At 35.3% G+C, this 22,562-nt stretch overlaps 1 protein-coding gene across 1 annotated transcript in view; it reads left to right on the top strand.

Moving 5' to 3' along the window:
- Positions 1-20,268, top strand: part of LOC102847510 (ubiquitin-conjugating enzyme E2 W-like) — an 87,293-nt gene extending 67,025 nt beyond the window's left edge. Inside the window, exons 4-6 of the mRNA XM_006880471.1 lie at positions 3,470-3,625; positions 10,531-10,606; positions 19,108-20,268. Coding sequence (XP_006880533.1) covers positions 3,470-3,625; positions 10,531-10,606; positions 19,108-19,121 — 246 coding nt within the window. The 3' untranslated portion in view covers positions 19,122-20,268. The remainder of the gene's footprint in view (positions 1-3,469; positions 3,626-10,530; positions 10,607-19,107) is intronic.
- The last annotated feature ends 2,294 nt before the right edge of the window (positions 20,269-22,562 follow it).

Genomic DNA, 22,562 nt, shown 5'->3' with positions numbered 1-22,562 from the left:
CATTTGACCCAAAGTAAACAAGAGGTTAGTCCACTTAAAAAGTTTAGTTGAGTAATTGTTGCAGTATAACAGTAGTTATAGAAAGGCTTCGGACCTTTTGTTCATAGGGTCGCTGTGAGTCATGCTTGACTCAGTGGCAATCAACAACAACTACAGTTGTTTCATAGTCGAATATGTTAACATATTTATTCCAAAATTGCAGGGAATCTTGAACATCACTTCTCTTATCTTTTCCCTATTCTTGAAAAAGAGCCACACTGACTAGATGTTTGAACATGGAGACACCTGCAAACGGCCAATACATAGTTAGAATTTCAAACATGGTTCATATGTGTCAATTTAAAACATTATTACCATCAAATAAATTATTGTCATTATGTACAGTTCTGTTTTACTGAGTGTGATTTACGCAGTGGGAGATGTTTGCAGTCTTTATAGGGCTCATTAGCATCTCATTCCTTGTGACTTCAAACTAATTGTGTTGTTATATATCACTTGGGACTAGCTTAATTTCTTGAATTTTCAGAGCTTATTTGACTGTATTAAAGTAATCCCTGTTTTTTCGTTTCTCTTGTACTGATAATAATCTATATAATTATACAGTCTGTATAAAGATTGGGCTAGAATAAATTGAACACATTACTCTCCTCACATGTAGAGAATCTTAGAAAAGCTGAGTTTTACATGTCTGCTATGAATTTCAGAAATAAAAGAAAAATTTTTCTCAACTGCTTAGTTATATAAAAAGCTGTTAAACACAGTTTCCCTGGACATTTTTAGAATAAATTTGCTATTACGATTTTCTATAGTTTGTGTCATAAAGTTGCTTTATGCAGCTAGTTAAATTCCTGGCTTGGCTGCTACAAGTTTTGGGCTGATTGCATATCCACTGCATGAAGCATGTGTGTGAGAATTAAACCAAACAAACCCCTGCTTTAAGGTTTATTGAAATAGAATGTATTTTTATTTTGGTTCTCTAGATTCCTTATGTGTATCACTTCATTTTCTGACTTCTGCTTGCGGAACATGACTGGGTCTGCTATAGGTGTCTTCTACTGTTGGTCACTCATCCTTCTGATTTTTGTTCCTCATAAATTTTGGCTCAAGGGCAAGTGATTGAGTTTGTGACTGTTTTCTGCCAAGAATAATATAGATATTTCCCACTTTTTAAAAGTTTACTTTATGCCACTTTGCTGTAATAGACTTTAACACAAATAAGTGTTTTTGATAATTGAAAGAAATCAGAATAGGATTTTTACTTTAATGCTGTGGAGTGGGGTGGAGATAGGAAATTGGTATTCAGTGTTTGTTTTGCATTAAGCCACTAAAGAGACAGCACACACCTAGCAGCAAGAATAGCTGGGCAGTGACCGAGGCCTCCCTAAGTTCTTTTTCCAGGAACTTCACTGTACACATGTTATTTCTACTTTCTCTTATTCCAGCCTTTACTATATGTGAGTGTTGTTCTGTTTTGGTGCTATTTGGTATAATGAGTAGGTTTTGAGAAGACTTGGAAATTTTTCCCATTTATGTGAATGATCATTGACACTTGGTTTTATGCCATTCTGGCTTATGAATAGTGTCATAAGAAACTTTCACTTGAGAGTAGCAGGCAAAACCTTCATTGCTTCCCTTCTGCTCAGGAAATCTAGTTAAATCACATTAGGATAATCTTTGGATGATTTGTATATTTTTTCCTTGATTGCTTGCTGATACACATATTTCTATTTGCTATAAAGATAATTTTTTAGTTCATTATTTGGCACTTTTAGGACTCTGTTCTATTTTGTTTCTCCTTAAGGAACCTTGTTGTTGATTGCCTTCGAGTCGAGCATGACTCATAGCAACCCTATGAACAAAAGGCCTGAAGCCCCTCTACAACTATCGACATTTATCAAAGTTCATAGAGTTTCCCGAGGCAAGTTGCTATTGGGGGGGGGGAAGATTCTTTAAAAAAAGAATTATGGCCAGAAGATAATCTCTCAGACACTGCTTATATTCTTATTAGAACAGCTTAGTGAAATATATCCCATTGGTTAGTGACTTCTTTTGTAAAATGAGTATTGCAGAGTACATCTCTGTTCTGTGCATTTATAAACTCCTGTTCTAGGCGTCTACAGTACATTTTGTCAGGTGCATACAGAGTAATAAAATGATAATTCACACTTGTGAAACAGTAAGAGAAAATTTTAAAATAATGAATTCTGAGTGTGGAACTGACAAATCCTTTAAACATTTTTTTCCTTTTGCTTACCATAACAGTATATTAGGTGCCAGCTTCATTATGGTATTATGGGTAGTGTGCATAATTCTTTTCCTTGAATTGACAATACAAAAGAAAATGTTATGGTTTCTAAAGTATCATTTTAGTACAGAATGAATATGAGAGCAAAAATTACATGCTCAACAGTTACAACCCATCAGCAGCTCCACAGGAGAAAAAGACCTCGAGGTCTTCCCCGGTAGAGTTACACAGCCTAAAAAGCCCTAATGGGGACAGTTCCGATTTGGCACATGGAGTTTCTGTGAGTCGGAACAGATTCAGTAGCAACTCTTAACACTTACATAATTAAAGATACATGATGTACAGTCATGTAAAAGTCAGACTCCTTTCAGATGATGGTCTGCAATTGACAAAAATTGTCTCATCTTCTTGCACTTTACAACCTGTAAATGCACTGGGGGATCAGCTACAAGATGGCTTTGACTCTATGGCCAGTGAGCTGAGTTCCTTAATAGGTAGCTGTGGTGGCATAATCTGTAGCTAAGTTGTTAACCCAAAGTCTAGGTGTCTCCAGTACGTGGTTTAAATATATCAGCCTTTCCTCAGGAGAAAGATCAGCCACCTCTTTCTGTTTTGATTTAAAGCCTCAGAGACCCCATGAGTGGAAACCAAGTCAGTGACAGTGACTAAGTTGAGTAACTTGATATTTCCTCTCTCTTAATACATTTATTGGGCTTGGGTATAGGTCTAAGTGCTTGGGGAGGAAGGCAGACGAAGTAGAAGATTGATTGATGGCCAGAATTTAAAGGTGGTGAAAATAAATGCAAAAAAATCCTTTGGAAAGAGAAAATTTCCTTTTTGTTGTCTTTAGCTTTAGTCATGGAAATGAGTCTAATAATATGTTAGTAATGATATTGGAACTACTGTCTTGCTAAATTGTAAATATTTATAAAGCTATAATAAAAATTTTACAGCTATATATTTAAAAATATCTGTGTTGTGGTAATTTGTTATTTTTGCATTTTTGGTTTTCTGCAAGGTTGTTCATCTTAGCACAGCAATACTTACTGAGCTAGTGAGAAAGCAAAAGAAGAAGCAGCTTTATTTCTTGTTCCTAGCACTGTTTTATTTGGGATTCTTTTTTGTTGTTGTTGCTTTTAAAAATAGCAATTTTTATGTATAAAAAATATAAGTTTATAGTTATCTAGGATATTTGAGTGTTAATGGAATTTTATTCTTTCTTAGGTCATGTTTACTGGTGAAAATATTCCTGTTCATCCTCATGTTTATAGCAATGGTCATATCTGTTTATCCATTCTAACAGAAGACTGGTCCCCAGCGCTCTCAGTCCAGTCAGTTTGTCTTAGCATTATTAGCATGCTTTCCAGCTGCAAAGAAAAGGTAGGACTTTTCAGAATTATTCCAGGTAATACTCCTTTTTTTAGTTTGGATAGATAAACTATTTTAATGTATCATTATTTTTATTTGAATAAAGAACGTTTTTTATATTATAAAGCTATAGAGAATATTGCATTTAATAACTGGTTAATTGTTTTCATAGTCTTTCATTCTAAGTAACAGGTTTAAATGTTAAATGGGTTAAATGTCAATCTTACTACTTTACATTTCATAAATAGTAGTAGTACAGAGGCTCTGAAATAATCTTGAATTTTAACCTTAAGCATGCACAGGGGAATTCCACAAGAAACTTCTATATTTCACTGTGGAAAGCCCAACAAAAGTATTTCAACTCCTTTCTTCCTTGGTGTAGTTCCTACTTTATCAGCTGCTTCCAAGGAATTTCCCAGGAACCAGGGCTTTCCTGTGGCAATGATTAAGTTGAAGGAGGAGGACTAGTTTAGCAGTGGACTTTTAAAAAAACTCTTCTGTATTCATTTCATACTACACAGATTCTGTGTGTTGTTTTGATGGGAGAAACTAGAAAGTCTTCTGAATTATCTTTGTACTTTTCTTTCTGGCTCTGAGTTAATTTCTGCTAGAGGATTATTATAACTATTCAAGTATTTCTACATTGTAATGCCTTTTTTTTCCCCTGAAAGTTTTCCTTCATAGTCTGTTTAAATTAGAAACACATTTACTTTAGAAATTAGAGAGCCTTTAAATCCCCATGTAAGCATTCCCCCCCACCCCCGTTTTCATATTGAATGGATTGCTCCTTTTGTATTATATTGTTATTGTTGTGTACCGTGGAGTTGGATCCATAGTTGTCCCTTCAGTGGATTTTCAGAGACAGCAAATCACATGAGAGAAGATTGTCCATTTTTCTTTCAAGGAGCAACTGGTGAATTTGAACTACATACCTTTGGGATTATAGCACAGTTTTAGTTTTTGTTTTTTAATATAGCCCCAAGACAAACATTTCTTTATTTAATACAAACCAAAAATACCAACCCTCTTAGTTATGCTTTAATAACTTCTTCTTAAACAATATAGTGGGCTGCATGAACATAATTAAATGTACTGGCACCCTCATTTTCTACAATGCTATACAGTTTCTTAACAGTAGGCTACATTTAGGATAGTAGTTCATTTAAAAATATTAGCTTATCTGGAACCTAAAGCACTCTAAATGCTCCTTCTTAAAATGGTTTCTAGGGAACTTTGTTGATAGATGCTTTCTTGGGACTAGGCTTAAGGAGGAAAAAACCCCCAAATGTTCAAATAAACAGGGCAAATGCTAGGTTGAATGTGTTTATTTCTTGCCTCAGTATCTTCTCTCTCTTTCTCCCAACTAGTTTTAAACTTTCAGGTGTAGGTCAGAAGTGTTTGTTCTTAGGAGGGTTTCTATTCTGTGTATCCTCAATATTTATTCTCAATGACAATAGAAAAATTATAACAGGATTTTAAGAGAGAAGTTACTAGAGATGAACACCAGTGAAGACACACTACTCATAAATAACATATAATACGTTTAACCATGATGATAATTTAAAAGTAAGAATTTTAGGAGATTAGCTAGTTCTGTGAAATAGATTTTAAAATTAGGTACCTTCTGTGCACTGTTTTTACTATGCTAGGTAGAGGTTGGCGAAGAGATTGAGATTGTTCACAGCTTCAGTTTGCTCGGCTCCACAGTCAACACTCTTGGCACCAGCAGTCAGGAAATAAAAAAGCGTATCGCGATGAGAAAGTCTGCGGTTAGGGACCTCTCTAAAGTACTCGAGCAATGGTGCCTCTCTGGAGACTAAGGTGCACCTGATACAGGCCATGGTTTTTGCAATCACTTGTTATGCATCAGAGAGTTGGGCAATGACTAAGGAGGATAGAAGGAGAATTGATGCCTTTGAGCTGTGGTGCTGGAGAAGAGTATTGAATGTACCATGGACTGCCAAGAAAACAAACAGATTCATCCGGGAGAAGGTTAAACCAGGCTGCTCCGTGGAGGCAAGGATTCTGGGGCTTTGCCCGACATACTTTGGACATGTTGTAAAGAGAGACAGGTCTTTGGAGAGGGACATCATACTGGGTAGAGTAGAGGGACAGCACAGGAGGGGAAGACCCTCTATGAGGTGGATTGATTCAGTGACTGGGGTAATCGGGATGGGTGTGTCGGAAGCAGTGGGATTGGCACAGGATAGAGCACAGTTTAGGGCTGTTGTACATAGGGTTGCTATGAGTCGCAAACGACTCGACAGCACATAACAACAACAACAACAGGTAGAGGTTATAAAAAGGAAGAGATGACTTTATTAAAACGGGTCATTTTTGATCTGTGGTAGATTCTAATTCTGTGGGTTTCATTTTGGTTGATTCTCTGTATGTAAACTTTGATTTTTACTGTGGGATTTGGAGATTGATTTAATTATAACTTTAATTCAATTTTTCCGGTGAAAGCTTTTAAATTCTATTTCTTAGATTGAAGATAGTTTGTGATGATGATAACAAGAATTCTTTTTTTTTACAGTCAATTATTAATTCTCATTGCTTTCATAATATACTTAACATTTGTTTTTACAGCTTTTAAGTCCATGCCTGAAGAATCTTTATTCTCCTAGGATTATTTGTTAGCTTGGTGATAGCAAACAGCATGAAGTGGGCTTTTCTTCTTAAATATTTTTTTATGACTGTTTTTCAGTGGTCCTTGGGTTCTAATCAATTCATATATTACTTTTTGAAATTATTTGTTACAGTAGGAACAATTTATTCTACTTGATCACACAGTATGAGTGGAGAAACAAGAAGATCATCTTTTTCTTGTTGGGATTAATCAGGCATCTAGTTTTATAACATCCTTCATAATTAGGAGGTTCTTCCCCTCCTCCATTGTCGTTAAGTGCCATAGGGCTGATTTTAAGACTCAGAACCACACTCATGTGACAGTAAAATTTTCAAGGTTGTAATGTCTGAGTTTTGTTGGGGTGTTTTTGGTTTTTTGTTTTGTTTTTTTTTTTAATCCCATAGCCCTTCTTAGTTTTGCAATTCTAGGCCTGAATTTTTATTTTAGTTGTTTTAACTTGAGAAATGCCAAGTCCGTTCTTGCCTTTTTGTTCTTTGACTCCAGATGTTTGCATATTTTGTTATAATACTTTGCTCTGTCTTCTCAGGCTGCCCTTTGAAATCTTCTGTTAGCTCTTCAGCTTCATCACGACTTTTTTTGTTTTGGTTTCTCAATACTCTTAATGCAATTTTTGTAGTCTCTTCTGACATACATTTTTGTGGTTTTTTTTTTTCTCTTCTGACTTTATGCTCTTTTCATGGATGACATCTTTGATGTCTTCCCACAGTTCCTTTGGTCTTTAGTCCTTGGTGTTTAACAACTCAAAACTGTTCTTGAGACTATTTATAAAGTGAAGATAGACTCAAGGTTATATTTTGTTTCCTGTGGAAACTTGGACATAAGTACAATCACCACCTGGTCTGGTTTTGACTGATAAAATGCGCATCTCCAGAATACTTAAGAACAGTAATGTCAGTTTGAGGACTAAGATGTGCCTTATTCATGTCGTGGTCTTCTCAGTCACCTGCTACACATCAGAGATCTGGACAGTGAATTAAGATGACAGAAGGAGAATTGATACCTTTGGCGAGCTCTGGTGGCCTAGTGGCAAGAAGGTGTACTGCAATCCCAGAGGTGCATGGTTCACATCCACAGATGCCCTGCTGGAGGAGGAAGTTTCCTCCTGTACCAGTCACCAGTCAGATCTGATTTGATGGTACACACACACACACACACACACACACACTAATAAAATTAAAAAAAAAAAACCTTAAAAAAATAAAATAAAAGAATTGATACCTTTGCGTTGTGGTGCTAGAGAAGAGTACTGAATATCCCATGGATTGCCAAAAGTGTGAACAGATACGTCTTGGAGAAAATGCAGTCAGTGGTTTTGGAGGAAAAATGCCAAATCTTTGTCTCTCATACTTTGGACATGTAGCTAGGCAAGGCTGTTCCTTAGAAAGTTGGAGGGCCTGCAAAAAGAAAGGAAGACCCCCAAAAAGATGGATTTACACAGTGACTTTAGCATTCAGCTTCACTGTGTCAGAGATGATAAAGATGGCACAGGTCAGGGTTCAGGTCTGTTGTTAATATAGGGCTGTTGTGAGTTATACTTGACATGTTGGCATTACAACAACAGCAACATCTATAGGAACTAATTGCCAAATCTTTGTCCCATGGAGTTGTTCATAAGTGTGATTTAGTACTGCTTGATTTGAATCATTAACAATTTGTTAACTACTTAGTGCTTAACCAGTGTGCCATTACTGTTTCTTTTTCAGACTTAGCGGAATAAGTAATTTTAGACTAGTTGTTTTAATCTTTTTGCTCTCTAATGATCTCTTTTGTGAAGTTACCACTAACATCAACTCATAACATTGTGAAACTCAAAGTAAGCTGATAATTTTTTATGTGGTAAGTTTCACATGTTTCCCAACTCTTGGTAAGATCACTTGTTTCTTATGTTCTGGTCATCATCATGGTTGTTGATGGCACTGTGTCTCATTTACCTTCCTTGCAGAACTGCTGCCATATGTTTCTCATTTTTTGCTGGTTAGGCAAACAGATTGCAGGTGTGCCAGTATCTATTTTCTCTCTTCTTGCTTTTATATGTTATTTGGAAACTATTCTTAGCTCTGTTCTTGATGAGACGATCTCATAGTAAAATCATAATTTATTATAGAGATTTGTGCTCGCTTTGGCAGCACATATACTAAAATTGGAACGATACAGAGAAGATTAGCATTTCTTAAGCTCAAGGAACTGAAGAACAGATTCAAACCTAGAGTTGCTGTAATCAAGGATGCTTCGGGCAGAATATTAAATGATCCAGGAAGTATTAAAAGAAGATGGAAGGAATATACTGAGTCATTATATAGAAAGGAATTGGCAGATACAGAGGAATTTAAAGAAATAACATATGAGCAAGAGCCTATGGTGATGAAGGAAGAAGTTCAAGCTGCTTTGAAGGAAATAGCAAAAAATAAAGCCCCAGGAATAGATGGTATACCAATTGAAGTATTTCAGATAACAGATGTTGCCCTGGACGTGCTCACCAAGTTGTGCCAAGAAATCTGGAGAACAACCACTTGGCCAACTGACTGGAAGAAATCTATATTTGTTCCCATTCCAAAGAAAGGTGACCCAACTGAGTGTGGAAACTACAGAACAGTGTCATTGATTTCACATGCAAGCAAGATTCTGCTGAAGATCATCCAAAAACGATTAGAACAGCACATCAGCAGAGAACTGCCGGAAGTCCAGGCTGGGTTTAGAAGGGGTCGTGGTACTAGGGATATCGTTGCTGATGTTAGATGGATCTTGGCTGAAAGCAGGGAATACCAGAAGAATGTCTATCTGTGTTTCATTGATTATGCAAAGGCATTTGACTGTGTGGATCATAACAAACTGTGGCTGACTCTGAGAAGAATGGGAATCCCAGAACATTTAATTGTGCTAATACGAAACCTATACTTGGACCAAGAGGCAGTAGTCAGAACAGAGCAGGGTAACACTGCATGGTTCAAAATAGGGAAGGGTGTACGCCAGGGATGCATCCTGTCTCCATACCTTTTCAACATGTATGCAGAGCAGATTATCCGAGAGGCTGGGCTCTATGAGGAGAATTGTGGCATCAGGATTGGTGGAAGATCTATCAACAATCTCCGTTATGCAGATGACACAACCTTGCTTGCTGAAACTGAGGAGGACCTCATGCACTTGCTGCAAAGGGTCAAGGACTGCAGCCTTCAGTATGGACTGAGGCTCATTGTCAAGAAGACAAAGATTCTCGCCACTGGACCAATTGGCAGCGTCAAGATGGATGATGAAGAGATTGAGAGTGTTCACAGCTTCACTTTGCTCGGCTTCACAGTTAACACTCTTGGTACCAGCAGTCAGGAAATCAAAAAGCGTATCGCGATGGGAAAGTCTGCCGTTAGGGACCTCTCAAACGTACTCAGGAGCAACAGTGTCTCTCTGGAGACTAAGGTGCGCCTGATACAGGTCATGGTATTTGCAATTGCTTGTTATACATCAGAGAGTTGGACAATGACTAGGGAGGACAGAAGGAGAGTGGATGCTTTTGAGCTGTGGTGCTGGAGAAGGGTACTGAATGTACCCTGGACTGCCAGGAAAACAAACAGATCCATCTTGGAGAGGATTAAACCAAGCTGCTCCTTGGAGGCAAGGATTCTGGGGCTTCGTCCGACATACTTTGGACATGTTGCCAGGAGGGACGAGTCCTTGGAGAGAGACATCATGCTTGGGAGGGTGGAGGGACAGCGCAGGAGGGGAAGACCCTCTATGAGATGGATTGATTTGGTGACTGGGGTAATCGGGATGGGTGTGTCAGAGGCGGTGCGGTTGGCGCAGGATAGAGCAGGGTTTAGAGCTGTTGTGCATAGGGTCGCTATGAGTCGGAAACGACTCGATGGCACATAACAACAACATTATAGAGATTTACAAGTTTCTGTAGTTTCTTGAACTCTATTCAGATACATTTTTGTTTTTATAATTTATAAAATTAATTGTGAACCTTTCTAGGAGAGGACAAGATAAATAAAAAAGTTATAACTTGGTGCTGCCACTTTTGATTAGTAACTGTTGTCAAGAGATCTCATTGAATCCACAAACATTATTACCCTCATAGTTGAATAATTTCAGTGTAACAGATCTTCATTTTCTGTAATACGGTACAGTTTGGTGGTGTTTTCTTTTTATTATATTAGATTTTACATTTTTATATGCATTCTGTACTTTGCTTAAACTCTTACTAAAACTTCTTTCTTAGTTTTTCTACTTTATAACATCTTAATTTATCTTATTTAAACTTTTTTGGTTTCAGAGACGACCACCAGATAATTCTTTTTATGTTCGAACATGTAACAAGAATCCAAAGAAAACAAAATGGTGGTATCATGGTAAGCAGTTCTAATTTGAAATGATAACTTTAGCATTTAGTTAGTTTGAAAGATTTTATTTCTATTTTCTAAGATTCAGGCAAAAGAAGAAGAGAGGTGTGGTTGGTGTTGCATTTTCTTAAAGTGAAGACTAATTCAAATGTGTTTCAAATAGGACTAAATTTTTAATAGCCAAATAAAATGAGAGCCAATTCAAAATCTGAACTTACTTTAATATTCTTAAATTATAATTTTATTCTTATATTAAATCCTTAAAAAAAGAAATCCTTAATAATCTTTAGAATTAGATACTAGCAAACTTGGTTTTTTTTAAAGCAAATTTTTATAACTTACTCATTTAGTTCTGGTATATTCACTGTAGGAGTTATGTTTATTTTTGGTATGTTCACATTAAATTAAAGATGACCCCTTTAAGTTAAAGAAAGTTATTTAATAGTTCAACCTTGAAGAATTTGAGCTTATGCTAATTATAGCTTTCTGTTAGGCATCATTTCTAAAAGGTACGACTCTCCTAAAGAGCAATTTGAAATGAAAACAAAAAATCTTATTCTTCCTAATGTTGTCTTAGAAATGAGTTAACAAAAGCCACATGCCTTATGTGATTTTTGTATATATGATCATTTCTTTTATTTCCCCTTTTACTTGTTTTCCTAATAAGAAATTGAAATTTATAAAATAATTAGTGTGATATGACAGTTCCCCCTTATTCTTTTGTCACAATGTCATCTTTCTGTCACCTCACCTAAATTGCACTAGTTGAGAAACTTTTTTTTTTAATTTTCCAAGTAGTGGGGCCATTTAAAAAAAAATTTTTTTTAATTATTATTATTTTGTGTGTGTGTACTGTCAAATCAGATCTGACTGGTACAGGAGGAGATTGCCTCTCCTTCTCCAGCAGAGCATATGGAGAATTTGAACCGCATACCTCTTGGATTGCAGTGCAGCTTCTTGCCACTAGGCCACCAGAGCTCCCCGGGAAGTTTTTTAATTAAAAAAGTTCTCTGGTATGTTGGGATAAAGTCCGGGTCAGTTTGGCATATTAGAACAGCAGTGACAAGTTAGAAAATACAATCAAGAAAAATTGTCATTCCTAAGAGCTATAGAAACAGGAACTTTTTGTGTCATCTTGAGAACCACAAGTAACCTTATAAGAATAAAATGATAATATTTTATTAAGAAGTATGGGTAAATATACTTTAATGAGAAACGTTTTTGTAAAAGAATGTCTGTTCTTTGCAAATTATAGCTTTATTGTTACTCAGTGAGAAGGTTCTTGAAAAGTTCATTTTTTTAAAAAAAAACAAATTTTAAATTTTTGAATTGTCAGTGCTTTAGTGAAGGAAAATTAATCTATCAGGCACTAATAAATATTAATACTATTAGCTAAAGCATATTAGTGCTAGATATAGAATTAAATTCTTGCATAAAATGTACTCTTAATCAGCTCCAAGGCAATTAATAGCAGTCCTGCATAAGATTTGTATCGTAAATAAGGCATGGCAAGCCAGTAAGAAGGGGAAGGATTTTTAAATAAATAATCCTGCTAAAATAAAATTCTCTAGAATAAAGCATAATTCATAAAAGCTATAGAGTTATTTGTCAAGAGTTATAATTTCTTATGTTCGTGAAAAATCTGTATTTTTTTTATAACAAACGTTGAAAGATTTTAATAGTTGAGAGACAGATTCATGTTAGCCAGTAAATGTGTGCTGTTCGAGTAGAGCTACCCCATAGGGTATTTTAGGTTATGACCTTTACAGAAGGAAATCACTGGTGTTTATTGGAAATAAATTGGCATGGATTTTAGATGATAAACCTGTAAATTTTTGCGGGAATAGAGGATTATCTCTTAAAAAGATAAGATTAAATAGGCCTCACTCTGATTCAGTTCAGCTGGACAGTTCGGTATAATTACAAGGATTATGAGAGGACAGGAACATAAAATTTACTCAAATTCATGTCATCAAATTCAGTTTCTCTCTGTCTTATTACTATTCATAGATTTAGCTAAACTAGTTGTGGACTTATTTATTTGTGCTACCTTTCAGGGTTTTTACAAAACCCTTTTCTAAATTACTGAACCGTTTACTCAGTCTAATGTCTTAGCCTCCATTTCTGGCTAGGTAGTAATTCTGTTTTATGTCTACTCTCAGATATTTCTTAAATGGTTTAATCAAAACTGTAAGCATTTATTTTCTTTCTTGGAGAGAGTATCCAACTTTATTTCTACTTATCTGTTAACTGTGTTCCCTTTTTTCTAATTGTCTACCAATGTGAATATCCAGGGAAGTGTTTTCCAATATAATGTGCTGGTTCTTAAACTTTAGAGACAACTGTAGCTACTTTCTAATATAGTTCTCTCTCATTCATGTTTCTCAGAAGTTCAGTGAAGTTAGCCATGGTAGATGTCACCACTTGGGAACTGGTAATTTTTATGTTATATCTGAGACAATAATTTTTAAGAGGGGCTTTTACAGTTTCAGGAAAAAATTTAGATTATTTTTGTGAGATATTCCCCCCCAAGGAATCTTGCTACAAGTAACTTTTTTATCTCTATCTAATTATTTAGTTTTGTTGTTTCTATATGCCTTGGAGTCAGGACTGACTCATAGCTGACTGTCTAGCAGGTTTTCAGAGGCTGTAAATCTCATGCGAGAAGACACTCAGTCTGTCTTTCTCTCTTGTGGAGCAACTAATGCATTCAAACCACCTGTGTTTGGGTTGACTCCTCAATTACTTACCTACTTGGCTACCAGAACTCCCTAATTATTTAATTAAGAAGTTAAATATATTGTATTTATCAACCACTTTTGGTCAGTGTATCTTTGTTTTGACCTAAGATGAGTTTACTGCAACGAAACATAATTTGTGTGTGTGAGCCAATTAGCCAATAATATTCTTCCATCAAATGTCAGCAAATTGTTTTCTTTCCATTAACAATTAGAATTTTTTTTGCCTTTTTAGTTATTTATGATTATAACCCTTTTGTTTTGGGAAGAAATTGACAAGATTTTGGCTTATACTTAACTGTGCATTTAAGTATTTGCTGAGGTACACCCTTTTATTTATAAGGTACCTGCTGGCAGTATATGTTAGATTGTTAACTTAAAGGTTGGCTGTTTGAATCCACTAACTGCTTTGGAGGAGAAAGATAGGTAGCCTGCTAAGGAGGGAGTTCTGGTGGCCTAGTGCATAAGGAATAGCACTGCCATCCCAGAGACAGGTGACTCGAATCCTTCAGCTGCTGTGTGAAAGAAAGGTGTAAAGTCTCCTGTGGGATTTACAGCCTCTGAGAACCCATTGGAGGGTCAGCAGTGAGTCCATTAATGACACACAACAAAAGCTCCTATAAATATTTATCGCTTCAGATACCCAATGAAAGGTCACATTTTTTAAAGTGGTCATTTCTTAGTTATGACTATGACTCTCTTGTTTGCCGGAAGATTAATTTGACTTTGGCTTTTGCCTGTCTGTCCATTTACTTATTTGCTCATATACTCTTGATTGTATATTGTGAGTTGAAGAGTATCTCCATTTGCCTGCTTATAATTCTGCAAGTCATTGTGGGTCTTGCTGTCATCTTCCAATGCAAGTCATTCACTCATTCATCCACTGCCATCTCATAACCAACCCTTCATGGGGTATCCAAGGCTGTAAATCAAATGAGATTGACCACTTTTTTCCCAGATAGCTGCGGATGGACTTGAGCCATCTGAGATGGTGAGACCTTTAGGTTAGCACAACTCCCTATGAGCAAGGCCACCAGAGCTCCCACACTTAAAAAGAGTGTTTATTTCTCCAAAGATCAAGTATTTAAGGTAGGGAGTTCTGGAGGCCTACTGGTAAGAAGCTGCTCTGCAATACCAAAGGCAGCTCTACAGGAGAAGGTTGGGCAAACTCTTATGTAATTAAAGTGTCTCTGAAAACCTGCTAGAGGGTCAGCTATGAACATTACAAGTGTGAACTCAAGCATAGTAACAATTCTCAGGATGGTATAGCATCAGGTTGTGTTTCATTTTATTGTATATAGGGTCAACTGTGAGTTAGAACCAATTTTAGGCATCTAACAGTAATTACAGTGTTACATTAGTTACAGACTATATTTCTTACAACATCTGATTCAAGGTAGGAAGTGTGTATGGAAAGTAGCTTCATATAGATTTATTTTCTTAATTATTTGGTGGTTGGTAGCACATTCTGTTGTACTGAAAACCTGGTATTAATAACTTGATAAAAATAGATTTATATATACTTCCCACCACCCTAATGGAATTGAGTTTTTCCCCTTAAATGGACTTACTTTTGAATTGAAATACATGTATTTCTGTTTTAATAGAAAATGTGTGTGTGTGTGTGTGTATATATATATATATATATATAATAGTGAAAAACAGTCACACAGAATCCTTGTAACTGCTGAGTTGATTGCACTCATGACAACGCCAGGTGTATACATTTCAAACCAGATAGCCAGACCATCTTCTCTGGTGCCCTCTACTAATTGCTGAGGAGTCAGAGTTATCTTCTTTTTTTAAAAATTTTATTTTTAATTTTAATGAAAATTTATGGAGACTTTGGATTTCCATTCATTCATTGTTGCACTTTTCACCCTGCCCACCCCTCCCACCCCCAGTACACTCTTCTCTTTGAAAAGTAGAATAAAAAAATTCTTTCACTGTTTTATAATCCCTCCCCCCAGGTCTACTTCACTGTGCAGCCTTCGTTCTGGACTCCTGTCATGACAATAATACGCAATCATATATCCCTTTTAAGTTTTTTTCATCTGTTTCAATGCAGTTGTATACATTATTTATCCCATCTTTCTCATTCTCCCCCTAACCCCAATGTCAGCTCTGTTTTATGCAGTATTTGTCCCTGTGTGATTGAGATATTTCACTCAGCATAATGTCCTCCAGGGTCACCTGTTTTGAATAATATTGCATGAGTTCCTTGTTTTCAATGCAGTGTCGTATTCCATTGTGTGCATATAGCACAGCCTATCTATCCATTTGTTTGTTGATGGGAGAATTATAGCTGACCCTCCTTTGGGGATCTGAGGCTGAAGATCATCTTTCTGCCTCTTAGCTACCAGTGGATTTGAGCTGCCAGAGAGAGATGAACTTTGGGTTAACAGTACAAGTCCCCACGGACTATGCCACTAGAGCTCCTATTTCTGATTCAAATGAAGAGAAAGGTCTCCTTCTACCGCTCTCCCCAACCAACTCACTGCTTTTGAGCTGGAACAGACTCTTCGCTGGTATTCCAGCAAGAGTTTTGGTGGCTGTAAATCTCAAGAGAGGAGCTTGTTCATCCTCTCCCTTTGAGGTTTTATATCTATGTATTTGGCTGAGTTAATTGAAACCAACAATCTTTATTTAATAACCAGCCACAACCCAGTGTGCCACTCAGAGATCTGTATTTATGATGACTTTCGAAGATGGTAAGTTCTTTTTAAAAGTGTTGTTTGTTTTTGAAGATGGTATGGTAGGGAGCTGAGATGGCAGTCTTTAGCAGTTACACTGCTAACTAAAAGAGAGTTTATTGTTGGGAGATGCACCCTTACTGGCAGTTAATCAAATAATATATTAAAAATTTATCTACTACCTTTTTAATATAGTAGACAGTACTGTGTGTTATCATTTACAATATTTTTTTTTCTTTTCTATAATTATATTTTATTAATTTTCATAAACATTTACAGAGATTTTGGGTTTCCATTCATTCATTGTTGCACTATTCTCTCTACCCTCCTCCCAGTTTGTTCTTGTCCAAATGCCACAGTGCTTGTCAAAGCCAGTTCTGATTAATCTTCTTTGTCAGTGTGTCCTTTGCCATTCCCTATCACTCCTCCCTGAGAGAGACTTCACCCTGAGTCATAAGGAAAAGGGGATGGCGTATTCTCTTAGCTACTTCCTGCTGAAAAGGGACGCTGTGGGTTTCAGGGTGAAGATCTTTTCTCACTACTCTAAAGGGCCCCTTTGGCAGTAGGAAACACATAGACTATTATGGAGATTGATTTTGGAATTTAGATGCACTCTTATTGATTGTGCTTGGCCGTACATGTTCATATCCTTGAAGATGTATCATGGGGGTGTTGCAACCTAGAAGACACAAATTTGACTAACAAGTTATAAGTACATGAGTCCAAAAATTATGGAAAAGTAAAAGAAAAGATTCTTTCATTGTTTTACAAACCCTCCCCCAGGTCCCCTCCACCATGCAGCCCTCGCTCTAGACTCCTGTGATGACAGAAACACCCAGTTATATATCTCTTTTAAACAGTTTCCTCCCTCCTCCGCCTCAGTGCAGCACACATCATTGAACCCATCTTACTCAGTCTCTCCCCAACCCCAAGGACAGTCCCCTTCTACAACAGTGGCATCATGTAATATTTGTCCCTTTGTGACTGGGATATTTCACTCAGCATAATGTTCTTCAGAGTCAACCATTTTGAATAATATTGCATGAGTTCCTTGTTTTTTAATGCAGCATAGTATTCCATTGTGCGAATATACCACAGCTTCTCTAGCCATTCGTTTGTTGATGGGCACTTAGGTTGTTTCCAACTCCTTGCTATTGTGAACAAAGCTGCAATAAACATGGGTGTGCATATATCTGCTTGGATGTCAGCTATGGTCTCTTCAGGGTATATTCCCAGTAGTGGAATTGCTGGGTCAAATGGTATCTCTATTTGCAACTTTTTGAGAAAGCGCCATACTGCTTTCCACAGGGGTTGCACCATTTTACACTCCCACCAACAGTGAATCAGGGTTCCAGTTTCTCCACAACCTTGCCAGCATTTGTTGCTTGCATTTACAATATTTTTTTTTTTTGCATTTACAATATTTTTATCCCTAGTAGTTTGACAGAGACTGCCTCTAGTAGCCTACTTACTTCTAAGAATCTGCATTGCAATCCCAAATCATGCGGTTCAAATCTGCCAGCTATTCCACAGGAGAAGGGTGGGCAATCTCCTCCTGTGTGATTACTGCCTCTGAAAACGCACTGGAGGATCAGCTATGGGTTGGTTTAGAGTCAGCATATAACCACCACAGTTTTATAGTCTGTTTAGTGGAGATTAGAGACCCTTTAAGCTTATTTTACAGTTTATAAAGTATGTGATTACTTTTTAGGACTAATATTATAACATGCTTTGTTAGTATTAGACAAATGACTGTCCTAAGGGACCCCTTATTTCCAAATTGACTGTTAAACTCATGACAGATGTATCCTTTCTGTTTCAAGTTCTGTAGTAATTTAAGAAACCAGTATTTTTCACATGAGACTTCATAAACTATCTACTTATTTTCTTCTTAATATATATATAATGAATTTATCTAAAGGATCCTAATCCTTTAAATCTTAATTCTAAAGTTTAGATATAGTTTTTAAAAATTTAGTTTTTCTTTTTTTTTTCTTTCCAATATACATAGAGGAATATTCTACCTTTTTGGCCAGTTTAAGAGTTACATTTAAGGGGAGCTCTGGTGGCCTAGTGGCAAGAAGCTGCAGTGCTATCCCAGAGATAAGAGGTTCGAATCCATCAGATGCTCTGCCGGAGATGCTCTCCTCCTGTACCAGTCAGATCCAATTTGATGGTACACACACAGAGAAAATAATAAAATTTTTTAAAAAAAGTTAAATTTAGTAGTTTTTAACTCTTATTGCGACTATGGACATTATTTTGGTCTCAGCCTAATTTGTAAAATATTTTCAGAATTTTCTCCTGAGAGCTTTGACTACTCTTGGATAGTTGCCACCAGTTTTAATATCTTTCCGAAGCAAAAGAATCCTTCAGATGTTTTGTAAACCAGATTTTATAAAGCAAGCCATGAAGTTCTCTGAGTTGTCAGAGTTACATAAAGAAAATACTGAGGCTACCAGAAAATATCACTAAATAATTGTGTTCGATATTTTAAATGAACCTTTGTGTATGTATCTCTTCGTGCTAGGAAAACATAATTTTTCATGGACATTTAATAACATTTTACTCAACTGATTTGGAGATTTTACTTCATTGGTGAAATGATTTCTTTCATGGTGTAAAAACATAACATGTAGGCTTTTTTATTTTTTAACATGTAGTCTTTTGTATGGCAGTGTTAAAATAGTATATAACAGTACAATTTTTGCCACAAAAAATCCTTTCAGGATTAGTAAATTTCAAATATGTACTAATATCATTAAAAATTTTGAAATATGTGAGTGTTCTATTTTGTCTACAGAAATAAGACCTCTATCTGAAAAAAAATGAAGCTTGTATGCTTACATATTATTTTAAATAGAACTAATATGCTAAAAAGACAATTTTAAGCTTTATATTAGCTACCATTTTCCTGAAAGAATAAAGCTTGATCTTTTTATTACTATATAGAACATAAATTGGAGTTGTTATTGGCATGGGTTGGGAAAGGGTGACAAGTCAGATATGTAGATTGTCTAATAGATTTAATGATAAATGCTTGCTTTTTTAAAAATTATCTTTTTTTCTTTTCTTTAAGATGATACTTGTTGATGCCACCATTATCATCCTCCTAGCAGAAGATAGTCCTACTGAGAAAATGAGCACTTTGATCATTCAGTCTTTGAACTTTAACCTTTGACTGGAAGTGACCTATAGGCAATGAAGACTACTTCCTTTTACTGCATTTTTACTCGTGTGCATTCTGGGCGCATGTTGATCGCTGGTTCAGTCCAGGCAACTGACATGCTTTTATTAGTCATACAGTATTAATGCAGGTGTCAGGAAATGTCAAATATAATTCCATTTTTTATTTTTATTTTTTTAAGCTTTTGGAAAAGTTCCAGGTCCTCACATATTGTGCAATAACATTGATTTCCTTGGTGATTTGGGAACGTTCATTGCCGGCAATGGACGTTTTAAGAGGAAAAGTTTTCACTTCTGCCACCATATGATTAATGCATGATAAGGGCCTATAAATGAACTTAATCGGCTATAATGGGATTATAAATAAAGTGAGGGATCCAACGTTACTTTGAAAGTCACCCCAACTGTTTATATTTGGATTCTATGCACTGTGATCCTACGGTTAGCAGCATGAATTAACATGCGTCTAAAGGACTGTAATGAAAGATCATTGCGTATTTATTGAATTGTTTATATCTGCTGTCAAATTGTTTTGACATGGAAAGTTTTCAAATAACATTGGCAGAGAGGTACAATATGTTATCCCTATGGTGAAAATAAACTCATTTGTTGTATATAGTTTCTTGAATCTCTGAAGTAAAGATATGAGTAATATAGGGTATGAGTGATTTAATCAAGGCTTTATTTTGGAAGTAAGCAAAAATGGCAGTGATGATAGAATTGCTGCAGTCCATTAATTTGGGCTTGTAATTTGTACATTGAAGATTTTTCCAAGTAGATTATACTCTGTTACTTCCTGCTAGCCATCAGCATGAGCCCTACTGCCTAAACACTATTTCAGTTATTTATGTTTGAAAAATCCATAAACATTTTTGTTTGCTATCTTGTTTCTTTTGTTATGTTTTAAGTCAAGTTTGAATGTTATAGTACTTTAATTGAAAACTTGTCAAGTTTTTTTTCTTGTGAATTTTCTTTACTTGTACGTATCATTTTGTCCTTCAATCCTGTACCCTAAAATAAGAAATACATTTTTGACAGAGGCTTAATGTTTTAACAAAAGTGTGTGGACATTTTTATTTAAAATTTAGGCAAAAGTACATTATAATGGTATATTTGCTTATTTTGTCTCACACAATCATACATTTTTTTTCATGGTGGTATCTGTGTAAGTTTTTGTTGTTGCTGTTGTGTAAAAAAAAACAACACAACTTTGCTAACAGCTAGATAAAATTTTTCTATAGGAAAAAAAATTTGTTGAAAGGTCCAATTCTCAGTACTAAGTAATTTAATGATACTGCAACGAGGTTCTCTTTTTAAGAAGCAATTAATGTATTTTATAAATTACCTTTTCACATATGCAAAATCTGTTTCTACTACAATATAATTTTTACTAATGCCTTATTGTTGAGCTCTTTTTGAAATGATCCTACAGTAAAGATATGAATCAGTTTGGGCTTAAAAGTAAAACTAATTGGCTGAAAAACTTAAAAATATTTACCCCAACAAAACCATCCAGTCACTAATTGGCAAAGAGTATTTTTAAAGTATTGTTTTTAATCTCTGTATAGATGACATTTTGTAGCTTTGTACATGTTGTTAACTAAGGGCATATATAATTTTACACTAAAAAAATATAATTACTGAACTCTCAGGGGTGGGTAGACTTAAAAAATATGTCTGCTATATAGAAATAACTTGAAAACAAAACAAACCATGTCCAAACACCAAAATGTGGACACTGTTTATAAAACTGCTAGTTAACAACTACCGCCTTTTAAAAATTACACACATTTTTGTTCTTACCTGACTTGATATTCTGAAGTTTTCAGTCTCTCTTAACCATATTCTATTAGTTGGCCCATTAATCAAGACATGAAATGTTTTTTGAACGCTTTAAACTAACTACTCTTAGAAGTACTCTTAGTTTTTGACTGCTTTTTAATAGAAAATTTGCAGCTTTGGTTAGTCTTTCCCTGTTACACATAATTGCTCTAAACTACTTGATCATTTTCCAGCATAAATGAAAATTCTCTAGAGTGCTGGTCCTCTTAACAAATCATTTTATTAAGAAATGACCTGTGAAAGTCACCAAAGCAATTAATACACCAGGTTAGAGGTTAATAATCCTATACTGTAGATTAGTAGATCATACACAGACCCAAATGATTTTTTTTAAAGTAATGGCAGTATTTTTAACATACCTCTCTCTCTCTCTCTCTCTCTCTCTGCATACAGATACCATATAATGGATTAAAATGAAGTAAAGTAATGAGAAAACCAAATAGTTTGGGTCCATTTTTATGATTTAAGGAGAAGAAGATAAGATTAAATATTTTAAAAATGTAGAAATGCCAACTATTCAGAATTCATAATTCAAACAAAATTATATACACATTATTTCCTTTGAATTTAGGAATTAGTGAAAACTCTCTTCACTTAGATTTAATTATTAAGTTAATTTTAATCAATTACATTTTTAAAAGACATACATTTACTTGAGCCATTGCTTTGAAAGGACAGTCAATGGCTTTATAATAAGAATGTTTCTCTTTAATGTGTTGTTCTCTGACACCCAGAAGACCAAGAAAATGTACATAGGAACATGCTACTACTTTTTTTCCCTGCATCCCCTCCATGGGGCACTATTGGCTACATAGGCCTACAGAATTATATTCTCATATTTAGAATAATATGTGCTCTCCTTTTTAATTTATTTATTTATTTATTTGAGGCCATTCTGGTTTGCCAAATTCTATTAAGATAGTGATACTTTAAATCCTTATTTATGCATGCTTAGATCATGAACTTGGTGCCCTTAAAAGAACAAAAACAACTTGTCAATTAGATTTTAAGTCTGTAGATTTTTCAGGGAGATTGTATTTAGTTGTGGGAGACTTTTTTTGTCATAAAAGAAAATTTTAAATAATACATTTTGTTGCTGTTCTAAGGAATTAATATTCACCTCTAAAGGACTGACTTGTATAATTCCTTATTTTAGCTAGCAAAGAAACAAAGCATTTTTAATCCCCAAATGAAAATGCAGAAAATAACTTTTGTATAGTCAAGAGTTTGGAAAAAATATAAATCTTTGTTGTTTTGCCTAGGTATATAAATATTTGGTATAACTTAACTAGAATAGTTTATTATTCTTGCCCTTCTGGAATTTCAAATATATGCAAGAAAATATACATCATTAGATTCCTATGGTGGATAATAATTTCTTCAAATTCTAAAACAGGTATCTGGTAACTGCTTAATTTGTTCCCAGATTGCATCAAAGATGAAGTGGCAAATAATGGAAATAATAACTAGTGAAATGGAAATGGTATGTAACTCCATATTCCGTGT

The sequence above is a fragment of the Elephantulus edwardii genome, unplaced genomic scaffold, assembly GCF_000299155.1.
Source record: "Elephantulus edwardii isolate Elephantulus edwardi_28Jun2011 unplaced genomic scaffold, EleEdw1.0 scaffold00008, whole genome shotgun sequence".
NCBI classification, from domain to species: Eukaryota; Metazoa; Chordata; class Mammalia; order Macroscelidea; family Macroscelididae; genus Elephantulus; species Elephantulus edwardii.
This window is presented reverse-complemented; position numbering and strand designations above follow the sequence as displayed.